Genomic DNA, 15,610 nt, shown 5'->3' with positions numbered 1-15,610 from the left:
CAGCATTGTGTAATAACTATTGTAAAACTGAGTTCCACTACATCTGTGGACAAGTTTAATCGGATGGCTTCAGTTATGTTTTGTACCTCAGAGGGCAGTAGGTGTAGTTACAGATTCTGAACAGAAGAGTGCATGAGTTAGCTTTTCATTGACCTCAAGAAAAAGATTCTGTTTTTTTAACATTAGAAATCTGGCAAGATTTACTTGGCTCTGATATTATACATACTTATCTGTGAGTAAGCCCCAATGAACTCAGTGTGGTTTACTTCTGAGCAAACATGCATGCTGCCAGGCATGTATGTGCAGAAATGCTGCTGCACTGTTTCTAAAAAAGATCCTTGCTTGCCCTTAGAGCTAGAGATAGCCAAGATTCAAATTCCTTCCAAGAAGTTTCAAAAAACAAACAAATCCCAGATTGTATCAGATTATAGTTTCTTCCGAATATTTTTACAGCTAACTATTTTGGATACGGACAGAAGTCTTTTAAATTGTTTGTTTATTCATTTGATGAGTCCCACTTTTCTGGAGAGCTTTCAGAGCTTTTTTTAATTGTTTAGTTCAAGTTCCATGCTAAATTTCACAACTGGGTTAACTCAGCTGATGAAAGTAAACAGGAAGCATCCCACACATTAATCTTTAAAAGTGTATGTGTGTACTTGCTTGCTTCCAGCATATTGTCATGATGTATTCTCACTTACGAGAAACTACTACAAATATTTGTTGCCTTCAGACTACAATTTGAGAGGGTCAGAGAGAGATTTCATGTTTGCACTTCTCTTTTAAAAGACAGAGTAGGTTTGCAACCCTGCTTGGGGGAAAAGGACATTTCTAAATAAGTTAACAACCAGTAAAGAGCCCCCTCTTGCACAAACACAGTGGCTTATCTGTGGCCTACTCATATAATTCTGCAGAGCTGCACACAGACATATCATTTGATCTGAGAGTCACTAACTAGTGGCCTTGGCTTATCAGTCAAAGCAGGGCATTGCACCATGACTGAACAAACCCACAAGGCAAACGATGCAGTTTAGGGTCTCTGTTCTCCACTGTCCAAATATATAGGTAAATAAGAGGAAAGCCTAGGAAAAGGAGAAATGTCAGCCAACATTTTCTTGTTTTAAGAAAAACTCTTTACCTCCAACTCTTGAGCTAGAAGAATCTGCTACATATTCTCTCTCAGTAGAATGAATTACTGTACCTTCCAAAAATTGCTAAGATGGTCGTTTTCCTGCCTCATCAAAAAAAGAAAAAGCAACGTACTTCATAACAATTCAAGGAAATGAACATACTGTGTCACCTATTTGCCATATTTGAACAACAAGGACATGTAAAGAGAGGTTCTTGGTGTTGCCCTAAAATCGTGTAATTTCCATCCCATGGATATTGAAGGCTTGAACATAATCATTTTCAAGAAGTGCTGGGAGACATTTTTATTTGTTCCAGCTTTTAATGGCTATAGCCAGAGTTAATGCTGGTGGTTTTTATTTTCCTTAGTGGGAGCAGGGTTAAGTGGGTTTGTGGAACACTTGTATTCACTGCTCCATTTCCACATACTCCTAGGCTGAGACAAGCCAATAAATAATAGATACCAGTAAATATGTTCAGGAATGGATTTCCCAAAGTCTGAGCTTCAACAACTCTGGTCCTGGGAGTAAGTCCTATTGAACTCTCAGTGAGACTTCCAAATATAGCACAATTTTATATGTCTATACATTTGCTAAAAAGTGTTAAATATCTCCAGATAGTCAAGTTTTTGGCTATATACACACTTCTGTTCATCCTGTGTGCTCCAACTGCTGTTCTGGGAAGCGGTATTTACACGACATTATGACATAAGAAGAGCCTGCTGGATCAGTGACCCATCTAGTCCAGCATACTGTTCTCACACGGGCCAACTAGATGCCTTTGGGAAGCTTGCAAACAGGATTTGAGCTCAAGAGCACTCTTCTGAAGTTCCCAGCAGCTGATATTCTATCAACTGGTATTCTAGCAACTACAGTTGTACCTTGGATCCCAAACGCCTTGTGAGTCAAATGTTTTGGCTCCCGAACACCACAAACCCGGAAGTGAGTGTTCCGGTTTGTTCTTTGGAACCCGAATGTTCGACACAGCTTCCGTTTGGCTGCAGGGGCTTCCTGCAGCCAATCAGAAGCTGTGCCTTGGTTTCCGAATGCTTTGGAAGTTGAACGGACTTCCGGAACGGATTCCGTTCAACTTCCAAGGTACAACTATGCTCATGGATATTTCTGTGGGCTTAGAGTTACCGCTGGCAGTTCTTTCACTAATAGTAGTCAATATTAGGCCCCAAAGTATGTCCACTGGTAGGACAGAGACCATCTCTGTTGGGCCCCAGGATCAGACTTCCTGAAACTGGCATAACTTACATAGAAGCTACCACATGCAGAGTCAGACCATCAGTCCATCTGGCTCATCTTTGCTGCCTGGCAATGGCTCTCCCAAGGTTTAATGCAGGAGTATTTCCCATCCTTTCCTGGAGATACTAGGATCTTCATCATGCAAGGCAGATGCTATACCATTGAGCTATGGCCATTCTCCAAGTAGAGCCATGTCAGGAAAAAAGGAGATAAGTCACACACGTATCTCCTGTGCTGGCTGGCCCAAGCCAGCAGGGCTTGGATTGCAGCAGGAGATCTGATACCCCTCAATCTCACTTAGCTAGGCACTGTTAGTAGGAAGATGATAGATGCTTATAAAACTTTGTTTGGCGTGGAGAAAGCTTGAGGTAGCATGCAACTAATAAGCTTAAATAAAAATCGTCATCTGGTTAATCTGTCTGATGTGCCGCATTAAAGATTTGCACAAGCTCTTCTCATTGTGTAAGCATTCAAAGCTGCTGATCTGTTGCACAGTGAGACTTAAGGTTGAAGGATAAATTGCACTTTTTAAAATGGAGATGACGTGGTTTAGGATGGGCAGCATGCAATGCCGTTTGAAGACCAGGTTAGCATTTACAAAGTATGAAAAATATCCAAAACCACAGTAAGGGTATGTAAAATTACAGTAACAGACTTGAAACTACACGTGAGTAAAGGAAAGACCAACTCCATAGGAATTAATGGGGCATAGTCACAACAAATAACTCTCCCTATTGATTTCAATGGGACTTAAAGGATGACATTTAATTTTCTTTAGATCTGAGACAATGTAGTTATACATAGCTTTGGGTCAGGGTTGCTGAGACCTGAAGAGCAAAAAGGAGACGAAGGAACAAGACTATCAAGACCCTGATTACAGTTACAAGCACTGCTAGTCTGTTTTCTTTACCCAATTTCTTACGACTACAACATTTTTAATTTCCGCAAATGAACATGGCTATATTTAAATGACACCTATTTGTCCTCCCTTGAAGATGGTACATAGCAAAAAGATGTTGCTCAACTGGAGACTTTGTCCAGGCACAAACTCTGAACATTTAGGTTAAATATTAACAGTGTGGGATGGCAGACCTATCGTTAACCAGCTAAGATACTTCAGGTTGATTCATTTATATATGATCACTGACTTGCTTTCTCTGATTTTACAGAGGGGAGGAAAGCTGCTAAGATGCTCACGCAATCCAAAATCATGAAACTACTCTTGCTGTTTCTCCTTTCTGTTGTTGTCGTCGTTAAATCCCAGGCTGCTGTTGACTATGATGATGAAGAGGAGGTTAGAATATAAAGGTTTTTTTTTAAAAAAAAAATAATAATCATGTGTTCGCATTTTTGGTTTAGATTTCAGAAAATAGAGGCAAAACCGAATACCATTTTATTTGCATTAAGGAAATAATAATTTGCAAACTAAACATGTAAGAAAGAAGGGTTGAATTCTTGAGTTATGTGTAATTAATGCTGATCCTTTCCCCTTCTTTCTTCCCTTTTCCTTTATATAGGTAACCACAACCGCAGCTCCGGTAAGACCGAGTTTTCTTCTTAATTAAAGAAAAACAAACCACATAATGGTTACAATTATGGATTCCGTTCCAGAAACTTATATATTTGCTTATAATTTGCTGTCAAATAATTGTGTGTGTGAAAAAAATGCACTTACCTCCAATTTAAGAATTTATTTACTATTGCCATTCCAGAGAGATTTATCATTCATTTCTTGAAATAAAGCTGGCGGGTAGGGTGAGAAAGCATGCTGGTCCCCATGGGATTATTCAGGTATAGTTTGACTGTTTCCACATAAGATACTGAAAAGGAAGAAAATTTCTCTAACATGACAATTCAATAGCACATTAACTTTGTCTATGGGAACACTGTCACCTTTTGTGAATTCAGTTAATCTTTTGAATGAAGTTCAGTGGGTAACTATTTGTATTGTAATATATTATCTCATTTTATCTTAAAATTGTTTTTTGCTTTCCATTGCTTTTGGATTTATTTTTTCTCAGGTTTTGTTCATTTCATTGGGATGTTAGGTTAGGAATATCTAAGGAATACTAGCCCTATTCCTTATGCATCTTTATGTATTTTTAAGCACAAAAAATCATAATTTTTATGACCAAACTGCACATTTCAATGCATATTTTTTCACAGGAGAGAGCAGCTGGGAAGGGTGCATTTGCAAGCAAAGAATAAATAGGCAGGCATTTCTCTATCTGCTGTTATTCTCCAGATCACATGCTAAGTGATTTCCCCATCCTCGAATGGGTTTCAAAAGAATGTCAAATATATTGAAGAATTTACTTGCCTCCAATGACAGATTTCTGCATACAGTTTTATTCTGAGCTTCCTTGATGACCCCTGTGCCCCCTGCTCCAGTCCAAAATACTAGAGCAGGCCTGGTTTGTTCATAATACTAACCCTTGGTTTATTAAACCATGACTTAGTATTACACATAAACCTTGCCCAGTGCTTAACTGTGCTTTATTCACTGCCAACAAACCACAATCTGAAGCCATGGTTTGTTGTTGGCTTAAAAACCTTAGTTTGTTTTAACTATGGCTTGTGGTTACATGTGAACCTGCCAGCTTTATTTATTCAATTTCCATCCTGCCATTCCTGCCAAAGGAGCCCAGGTGGAACATGACAAAGCAGCAAAACACTACAGGTTAAAGAAAAATAAGTAAAATAGATGAAAACATTTTAAACCATTAAGGACATATGGAAAAACTTTAAAAATACGCAGCCCCAGCCCCTCCCCAAACTACACAGGAGAGAGCAACTGGAAAATGAACAAAACTTTGGAGGAATAAATACTTCGGTAGATGCACGACGTATTATTTTTATCACGTAAATTGTTTGCAGATTATAACAGTAACAGGATTATTTATCCTCCCACTGCCGTCGGTGAACAGGTTGACGGCGATGGAGTAGATGCACGAGGTCACAGGCCACTGAACAAAAAACGGGAGCCATATCCAACTCTCCGTCCAGCTCCTCTTCCTCCCAGTAGTGGCTTTCGATATCGGGCTCGTCCAACCAAACCACCTGTGGCTGGCCGAAAAAGAGAGCAGATTGTATTCCCTGACCATGGAGGCTGCAAACATATGTCGGAAGAGCTGGTAGGTTTATGTGCATTACTAGTGTGGTGGGGCGATAATTCTTAAGACCAAGTAGTAGGTTTCATCCTGTTTGATAAGGCTACCTCTCGGAAGCACTTTGGTGGGAAAGTATATGTGCTTATCAGTCCATTTCTTGTTGGTTTGCTTTGGGCTGTAATCTTGATATTTCAAAAATTACAAACATGCCCTGCTGGGGAGCTTGCTTCAGAGCTACTTTGTCGGGTCTGTAGTGAAACATCTGTGTGGCCATCAGGTATTTAGATGGCAGCTGCTTTTAAACAATTGCTATTTTAATGGTTTAACTTTAAGAACTCATCTCGTTTACACATCATAACACAGACATTCTGTTCTTTATCTCCCCCAATTAGTAGCCATCTGTTATGACAAAACTAGCTGCAAATGTGTGGCTAGCCAGTTAATTGATTTGTTAGTACCTACTTTGTATGCCCAATCCGTATATGCCTGAAATTCTGTGGCAGTAACCTTCTTGTGATTCAGTTCCATATCACTCATGGTCAGGTATGAATTAAGGAGTCAGATAGACAGGGCCAATTATGTCTCTCTCTCTTTTTTACCCATTCAGAACTCCATGCACACCCACACCCAAGCACTATGGGATGGCATCGCTACTTGCATAATTTTTTTTAAAAAAGCTTGCACATTGAATTTAAAAAATGTACTTAATGTCATGTTAGCTCTAACCTACTGCATTCAGCTGCATTGTGTTTGTGTGTGCGCGCTTTTTAAAGGGAGTCTTATGCCCAACTGGATGTGAGCTGCGGACTGCGCTGCTGAAACAGGAAAGGACGGTGAAGCCAACTGTGCAGGATCTAACGGACAAAGTGCAGAAGCTAGAGCAGTCCACTTCAACTATATATTCTTATACCCATCTGCTGGATGAGAGGCTAGCAAAGAAACAGAAACAAGTACTAGGTAAACCCTGCTATTGTTATTTATCACTTGCTGCAAATCAATACATAGGCAAAACTGCCTTGCTCTGGGTGTCCTGAAAGGCTTCTCAAGAAAGATGAATGATAATAATGACCACCAGAGGGCACATTCGTGACCACACTCCCTGCACAAACATGTGGTGGGACAGCAGAATGCTTTAAAAAAAAAAATTAGTTCTTACCTTTATGTATTAGTTATATTTTTGTAATTGGGTATCTCAAGGTGACTTACACAACAAAAATAGAAAAAAGGAGAGACATTAAAATCATACATAAAAATAGCATTAAATGAAAACTTAAACACTGCTGTCTATTTTGAATAGATTTATATTGGGATTGGAATGTAAGAACCATGTGTGAAAATGACACATTTAGCAGTATGGCAGTTTGATCATATCAGCCAGCCATCAATCTCTAATCAGGGTAATAATTCCTGACTCTCGTGCTGGACCAGATAGGCAGATGTCATCTACAAACATCTGAAGTACTTGTCCAGGAGATAAAGCAGAAGTGAAATCTTGATCATGGTTTATAACATACTGTATTAGTATTTATTATTTATATTGTACCCTCCATACATATGTGGCTAAGTCCTACTCCTCTTGCCAACCTAGCAGTTCAAAAGCACGTCAAAGTGCAAGTAGATAAGTAGGTACCGCTCTGGTGGGAAGGTAAACAGCGTTTCCATGCACTGCTCTGGTTTGCCAGAAGCGGCTTAGCCATGCTGGCCACATGACCCGGAAGCTGTCTGCGGACAAACGCTGGCTCCCTTGGCCAGTAAAGCGAGATGAGCGCCGCAACCCCAGAGTCTGTGGCTGCACTTAACGGTCAGGGGTCCCTTTACCTTTAAGTCCTACTCAGACTAGATCCATTGAAATTAATGAACTTAAGTTAGTCATGTCCATTAACTTCAGTGGGTCTACTCTGGGTAAGTGTTATTAACACTGATGCTGTTTTACCAAAAATGAGAGGTCAGTTCTCTGCCTTAAGGCGCTTCCAATTTAAAGAAATGCACAAAGGATGCAGCAGAGGAATGCGAGGGCAGTGGGAGTCAGTGTCAGATTACTAGCCTATTGGGTGAAAAAAGTCTACTATGTACTATGTACTGACACAATAAATGCTCTTTTATTCTGTTAGCAGTTTTTTTAAAAAAAGTATACATGAATTTGGGTTTTTTCCCCAGATAACCAGAATGTAATTTCTCAATACAACAAGGAGGTTGAAGAGCACTACACTTTCATCAAAGATAACCTAGACAACAACATCCCAACTAACCTGCGACTTCTTCGTTCAGTTGTGGATAGTTTGCAAAAGAAAATACAAGAGCTGCAAAAAACTGTCACTTCTCAGTTGCAAAACTGTCGCACTCCCTGTACAGTTTCATGCAATATACCTGTGGTGTCTGGCAAAGGTAATCTCTCTCTTCCCTGACTTTTCTTGCTCCACAGTTTGAAAGGTGCACAGGCAGCCTTGAGGGTGCCACTGGCGCATTCACAGAGACCCTTACACCGCACTGTCATCTCCAATGAGGCATCTCTTGTGACCACCAAATAATGAGCAGGGCAATCCGACCGCCAGCTACAGCTTCTGTGTCCATTGTAGCTGGTGATGGTCTGGCTACAGCAGCCCTGTAACTTCATCTCAAGGTCTATGACAGTGACAGGGAACGTGTGGTCCTCCAGTTGTTGTTGGATTCTCAGATCCCATCAGCACTGACCAGCATGGTCAGGGATGATGGAAGTTGTAGTCTGGCAATGTCTGGAGAGCGGCAAGTTCCACATTCTTGGCCTAAGGCCAACTTGCCTGCCATTCTCCTCTCCTTCCTTTCTTCCCAATTGGTTGATGGCTCTCGTGGTAATTGGTTCACTCACATGCCGGCTTAAGCTAATGAAAATCTCTTATTACCTCATTCTACTGAGGGAACCTTGTTTTTGAACAAAACGGGTGGAGAAAAGACATTTCACATCAGTAGGATCCCCAAAAGTATTGGGTGTGGCCCCTAAACACAAAGACCCTATGAAAACTCCGTGTTTGAGGGATGTGAGTGGAACAGTACAGTTACAGTATTCTTTCCTTCCTTTCATCCTCTCAATTTAATTCATCCTTTAGAAAGAAAGTGGGAGGCAGTGAACAATTTTACGCCTGTATGTAATTGGTTCTGCTAATACCAAGCTATTGGGGGGAGGGAAAGATTTTTGTAGCTTGCTCAGCAATATATATCATGGCTTTCTGATTGCAGAGTGCGAAGACATAATTCGGAAAGGAGGTGAAACATCTGAGATGTATCTCGTCCAACCGGATCCTTTTTTCAAACCATACAGAGTTTACTGCGACATGAAAACGGACAATGGAGGTGAGTTGGGCCCACAGGAGCTCCTTTCTGATTTCCAGGACCCCTTGCCCTTCCCCATCTGTGCTGCTACTTCCTGTTCATCTGCCCCTTCCAGGATGCAAACAGAGATAAGAGCAAGGTGAGGGAACTGTAGCCTCCACTTGCCTTCTAGCCAGTGGTGTGGGTTGGTCCCAGAGGGAGAGAACAAGTCCAAGTGACAGTGGCAAGGAGAGAGGGAAGGCTATTCAGGGAGAAGACTCATTGAAGCTGCCCATTTGAAGCTGCTACTATGTTGAGTAAAGAGAACCGAAAGAGTGGCAAAGAAATTTGCACCAACTGTATTACACCTGCAGCTTTTGCGTTAACAAGAAAACAGTTACAGCCTGTCAACTTAACTTTGAAATTAAGTATTTGGTAGTTAAGCATGATGCACATTCTCTCAAACTACAGCTGGAATTCAATTCTGAGAAGATTCCCTAACCTACCCTCAGTAGCATATGTGTTATGGATACTATCACATCAAAGTTTAGCACTTTGAAATCTCATGTGCCACCCTTGATGTGAACATTTATTTTTAGAGTATAGTTGCATATTTTGGTATTAAATATCCTGCCCATCTCGAGATGGGCAAGGTAAAAAATCTCAGGTTATAACCCAGAGAGTGGGCATCTGACCCCATGAGAAATCAGTTGCTAAAATCTCATTATTTCTAGCAGGTATCGTTCTGTTACACAAGCAATGATCCACTGACAAGTTCTGCTATTGAAATGATATGAGAATGTCCAAATAGACAGTGCATGTCCTTTAGATAGAGGTGCAGCTATTTATTTTACTGAAGTCTTCTATATACCAGTACATTCAGACACACTGAGACACAAATTACTGAGGCCATATTGATGATACACTAAAATGACCTGTGCCAGCATATTTCTTTCTTCTTCTTCTTTCCTTTGTTTTGGTTAATGACTGGTGATTTTTGCATCCTTTTACCTTTTCCAGGCTGGCTTCTTATTCAAAACCGCCAAGATGGCAGTGTTAACTTTGGAAGAACATGGGATTCCTATAAAAAAGGGTTTGGAAATGTTGCATCCAGTGGTGGAAAGAACTATTGTGACACCCCTGGTAAGAATCTTGACTCTGAGCAGCTTCTTATTAATGGAACTATTATCAGCTGCTTTGGCTGGTGAAGAATGTGAGAGGACATACTGCAACTTGGGAGTTGCATGACTTCTTAGTGGTAGATCATCTGCTTTGTATGTGGAAGGCTTCAAGTTCATTCTCCAGCTTCTCTGGGTAGGGTTGGGGGGAGTCCCCTGCCAAAAACCCTGGACAGAGGCTGCCAATCAGTGTAGACAGCTCTGAGCAAAGTGGGTCAATAGTCCCACTCGGTATAATGTATCTTCCTATGTACTTGCAGCTACATGGATCAAGTGGCTGTGTTAATGAATCATCATTACAACATTTCTCAAAGTTGAGTCTCCAGCTGTTATTGGACTATAGCTCCCATCATCCCTAGCTAGCAGGACCAGTGGTCAGGGATGATAGGAGTTGTAGTCCAACAACAACTGGAGACCCAGGTTTGATAAACACTGCCACCTTAATGCCTTAATGCCTGCCACTTTTGACTACCTTTGCTTCCTTTTTGTATCAATGCATAAAGTTTGTACAGCAAAACAGTGTCAAGAAGTGTTTTCTGTAGCTGTCTTAACAGTCTCTGAACTTTCCTCTTACATAAATCAATAAAAGACTGTTGGTTGCATTGGAGTGATTAGAAGAGCAGGGATAAGCAAGATTTCTGTGTTTCTGTTGTTTGAAAAAATGACATATGGTTTTAACTCATTGTCCAGCTAGGTGTTCTCATAATTCTTGGAATATGCCTTGTTTGGTTCAGGTTTTACAGATTTAGGACAAAGAATAGATTCCTTAAAACCCCTTCTGAAGATCTCTTTAGCCAATGTGTTTTCATTATCCCACAGGTGAATATTGGCTCGGAAATGACAAAATCAGCCAGCTTACCAAAATGGGACCCACTGAACTTCTAATCGAACTGGAAGACTGGAATGGTGATAAGGTTAAAGCACACTATGGAGGATTCAGCATTCAGGGGGAAGCAAACAAGTATCAGCTCTCAGTTAGTAACTACAGGGGCACAGCTGGAAACGCCTTGTTAGAAGGAGCCTCACAGCTGTATGGCGAAAACCGAACCATGACAATCCACAATAGCATGTTCTTCAGCACTTTCGACAGAGACAATGATGGCTGGTATGTGTATGCGTTTGCACTTGGTTTGCTACTGTACTCTGGCACACACATTTGGGACACATTTGGGTATGACTAAAGATGAACTGCTTCCTTTGCAACTCTTGATGTTGCACGACTGCATCGTATTGGGCTGACATAGTTTATTACCATTGCAATAAATGAACCCCGATGGCTGATGGGCACACAGATACATCTGTCAGGCTTGGGGGGGGGGCGTATTTCTAATTCAGGGGGAGCGACTTTTGATTAGACATGTATAGGATCATGCTGTCAGGCTGGAACAGATTATAAAAAGTATCCTAGTGTTAAGAGTTATAAGCTATATAATTTATATAAGTCATCATTCGGAGAACCATAGGATGATCTCCTGGGTGATTAATAGAGATTACTTTGTCCAAGGAAGATACAGCTATTACTGGGTGCACAATTACATTTATTATGGTTGTAATTATCATTACTATTACTATTAATTTAAATCTATTACCCACCCTTCACCAGGGCACCTTAAAATTCAGAATTGAAAACAGTTAATAACATAAATTAATATATGTTGGATTTGCAGATTATGCATTTACTTTTTTATTGGTGCATGTAAAATATACCTTTTGTATATTTCACCCCGCAGGCCAAATCCAGACCCAAAGAAACAGTGTTCCAAAGAAGACGGTGGTGGTTGGTGGTACAACCGTTGCCATTCCGCCAATCCAAATGGCAGATACTACTGGGGTGGGCATTATACCTCAGAAATGGCAAAACACGGAACAGACGATGGCATGGTATGGATGAATTGGAAAGGGTCCTGGCATTCACTGAAGAAAGCCAGCATGAAGATTAGACCAATCATCCAAGAATAGTGATGGTTATTTAAATAAACAGTGGCAATTTTTTGTGCTCATATCTGTTTCATGATATATTTGAGCCTAACTTTGCATTAAAACATTAACCGGCAAACACACGCACTCTGCCATGTTTATGTTGGTTAAATGCGCTGTGAATAAAAGCATCTTACACTTATTTTACTTATGTGATCACAGCTTTGTGCAGATGGGGATGGGAGGGAAATAAATAAATAAAGGGAGAGGGGAAGAAAACCCACTCTCCATTTATTTCCCTTCCACGAAGGTGAGCAAGGTTCCAAGCTTTGGGAATTTGCAGGAGAGCTCGGGGACACTGACAGAACCTTTGCACAACCTTCCCAAAAGCCAAGTAAGAAACCCTCCACCTTGCAGGGGTGGTAGGTCCAGGGGTTCCTGGCTTGGATTAACCTCATTGAAATAGTTTGCAAACATCATGTGATACATTTGTGAGAGATAGGCAACACAAAAACCTTTTGAATACCTCATACTTCCTCTATAGTATTGACATTTTCTGCTCCAGTAACTTCATTTCTTTATTACAGGATTTCTTACACATACCCTTGACCTTAAGGTCCCAGGGCAAGTTGCAAGACCGTCACATGGTTTAAAATAAGATAAAACAATTTACATGAAAATCTAATACAATTTTAAGTATTATATAATTTAAATCACACCTCACAGCTGTCAAAGGCCAGGGTAATGAGCTGCGAAAAAAGCTGTACTGTAAAGAAGCCAGCTGCATCTTTGTGTGGAGGGAATTCCACAACTTCTCCATTCAAAAGTAGATTCCAAGTAGATTCAAAGTGAGGAAATGAGTTCTTGTCTCAAATTCTGTGGGAAAAGCTTCACCACGTAAGAGGTCCTGCTGGATTTGTTCAGTATTCCATTGAGTCCAGCATTCTTTTCCCAGAAGTCAGCCAGAGGCTTCTGGGAAGCAAACTGAGCTGCTGTGTTAATTAATTAAATAAATAAATAAATAAATGGGTGCTTAACTCACCTTGATGCTTCTTCAGCTGGGTCTCCCTGCTTGCAGACGTCTGATAGGCACCTGATGGCCACTCTGATAACAGGATACGGGGCTAGATGGGCCACTGGCCTGATCCAGCAGAGATCCTATTATGTTTCTGTGTTTGGCGACAGAGGTATACTCTCTCTGAACATGGGTGTGTAAACTGCCCTGTGGTTTCTTGATGATGGGCAGTATATAAATTTAATAAACGATAGTAATAAAAATAATTCCAATAAGTGATTTTTCTATAATTTTATTCTTTTGTCTTCAAGCTACTTTTTACCCAGCTTCCTTTTAATCACCTGAGACCAGAACCACCCTTGCACAGTTTGCACTAAAAACGTCTAATGCACATCAGGACATTTTGAATGTGACCTCGCTGAAGTGTATTGTCACCAAACAGTTAACATTTGTCCGGTTAGACATTTCCCTACAGAAGTCTGCCTTTCCTGACAAAACAGGGCTGTGACTATAATTATGCAACGCAGCTAACAAGAAACAATTGATACTGGGATATCAATGCTTTCTCTGGTTGACTACAAAACAAGAGTCCTTTTAGTTCACAGTCCCCTGTTCAGTATGTGCTTGCCCTCTAGCTATGTGGGGCCCTCCAAATAGCCAATGGTCAGGGATGTTGGGAATTGTAGTCAAACAACACCTGAAGGGCACCACATTGGCTACCCCAGGCTAAGAACTTGCAGGTGTGTTTTTATCCTTGTCACCGGTAGTTGTACTAAGAGAGAGGTCACCAGCTTTTTTGGTCCAGCGGCACATTTTGAATATTGAGCAAGTGCTATGGATGTCAATCACAAAATAACCTCCATGGGGTGTGGCATAACACAAAATGGCTGCCATGGAAGGTGCATGGCAGAATACAAAATGGTTGCCATCGGAGGATGGCATAACACAAAATTAGAGAGAGAGAGTGGGCATTGCTGTTCCTATGAGATTGAAAATGGGGTGGTCTGGGTACCCTTCAAGCCCTCTGATTACTCTCTCAAAGTTGTTAGCATGGTGTAGTGGTTAAGAGCAGTAGACTCGTAATCTGGCGAACCAGGTTCACGTCTCCGCTCCTCCACACGCAGCTGCTGGGTGACCTTGGGCCAGTCACACTTCTCTGAAGTCTCTCAGCCCCACTCACCTCACAGAGTGTTTGTTGTGGGGGAGGAAGGGAAAGGAGAATGTTAGCCGCTTTGAGACTCTTTCGGGTAGTGATAAAGCGGGATATCAAATCCAAACTCTTCTTCCTCCCACCACGCCACCCTGGAAACCTCATGCTTAGTCTGAGAAGTCAGCCACATCCTCCTGATGCCAAGTATGGGGATCACACAATATTGATTCTACATCCATATATACCCAGATGCTGTTGCCATTTAACAACACCAAGGATCATTCCCCAGTACCAGAAAAAATATGCAAGGTGACCACACCACACTTCCTCGCTTACACACACAGTATGCACAAGCACTCGCCACACACAGACCAGTCACCCACTTCACATAAGCATCTTTCCTCGCTCTCTCTGCTCAAGTGCACCTCTCTCACAGAGATTATACGCTCGCAGAGACCTCCCCATTCTCTCTCTCACACACACTGCATATTTCCCCATACATGTTAACTTTCTAAATACAGAGAGTTTCTGATGTCGGGGAGTATTGAGCTATTTGATTCTCCGACCTTCATTTTTAACTGATAAGAGATCCCGGAGAAGCTTTTTCTATTTAAGTGTATTGCTGGATCAACATAGATGCTCCTATAATTGTCTGGCTAGCAAGCATGGGATATCACTAATGGGAGCCTTTTTACTAATGCTATTTGCAGTGCATTGGGTGAATTTTTCAGGCCTATTGCCAGGGATGGGAGGGTTATGCATCTCCTCATGCTGCAGTCCCAATAAAAACCAGGGGCCTCCATGGCTGGTGGTAAATAATAAAAACCAGACATGGCTGGTGACTGGGCAATTAAAGGAACATCTATTTTGTCCCTTAAAAGGCTTCTCTTCCAACATTTAGAGACCAGGGATCAACTCCATTTGTTCTACAGCTGCTTTTAATTCTGTTTTGGTCGCCTCAGCCTTGCTTTCACCAAACTAATTTATATAGTTCAAAACAAATCCACCTTTGAAAGTTATTCTATTATTAGCAAATTAACTGACTAGGCAATGCATGGCAAATGGGCTTGTAAACCCTCATCTATTGTTGTTTCAGGCCTGATTACTGCATGGAGAGTGGGGTGGGAGGCAATATTTATGAAGATGGTTAACCCTCCCCTCCTCGGCTGTGGTCTTCATTAAGACCACCACCTCTCCAGCAACTAAGCTTGAAAAAAGCTGTGGGAGAAAAGGGAAATTTACAGATATGCCTCTGCACACACTGGTTTTGTTGATTGTTGTATTGATGAAGACACTTTGCTGCTTGAGGCAAAAGAAAAGATGGTGCCCCTCCACCCCATTCCATTTTCAAAAGCCAACCAGACTGGCATCCTTCAACAGTGATGATGGGGCAGCATGGGACACCTGAGGGAAGCAGGCTAGCTTAGTGGGGGCAGGGTGCACTCATGAGCATCTGCTGACTGAAACTGCTGCCTCACTTGAATAATAGGGTCAGCCCTGATACGTGTGCCTACTTTGTCCTTGCTTGCTTTGACCATGCCCACTTTTGTTTTGGACCCACCCACCACTGGCATGCGAAG

General features: G+C 41.4%; 1 protein-coding gene across 1 annotated transcript; it reads left to right on the top strand.

The window, feature by feature from the left end:
* Positions 1 to 3,474: 3,474 nt before the first annotated feature.
* Positions 3,475 to 12,004, top strand: FGB (fibrinogen beta chain). The gene is made up of 9 exons (XM_083755813.1): positions 3,475 to 3,669; positions 3,893 to 3,913; positions 5,303 to 5,509; positions 6,259 to 6,442; positions 7,643 to 7,870; positions 8,699 to 8,812; positions 9,791 to 9,913; positions 10,768 to 11,053; positions 11,679 to 12,004. The coding sequence occupies exons 1-9, from the start codon at positions 3,565 to 3,567 to the stop codon at positions 11,905 to 11,907; spliced, it is 1,497 nt and encodes a 498-aa protein (XP_083611939.1). The 5' UTR covers positions 3,475 to 3,564; the 3' UTR covers positions 11,908 to 12,004.
* The last annotated feature ends 3,606 nt before the right edge of the window (positions 12,005 to 15,610 follow it).

Source organism: Podarcis gaigeae, assembly GCF_964106915.1.
Source record: "Podarcis gaigeae genome assembly, chromosome: 9".
In the NCBI taxonomy this organism is placed as follows: Eukaryota; Metazoa; Chordata; class Lepidosauria; order Squamata; family Lacertidae; genus Podarcis; species Podarcis gaigeae.
Note: the sequence above shows the minus strand (reverse complement) of the source record. Positions and strands in the feature narration are given on the sequence as shown.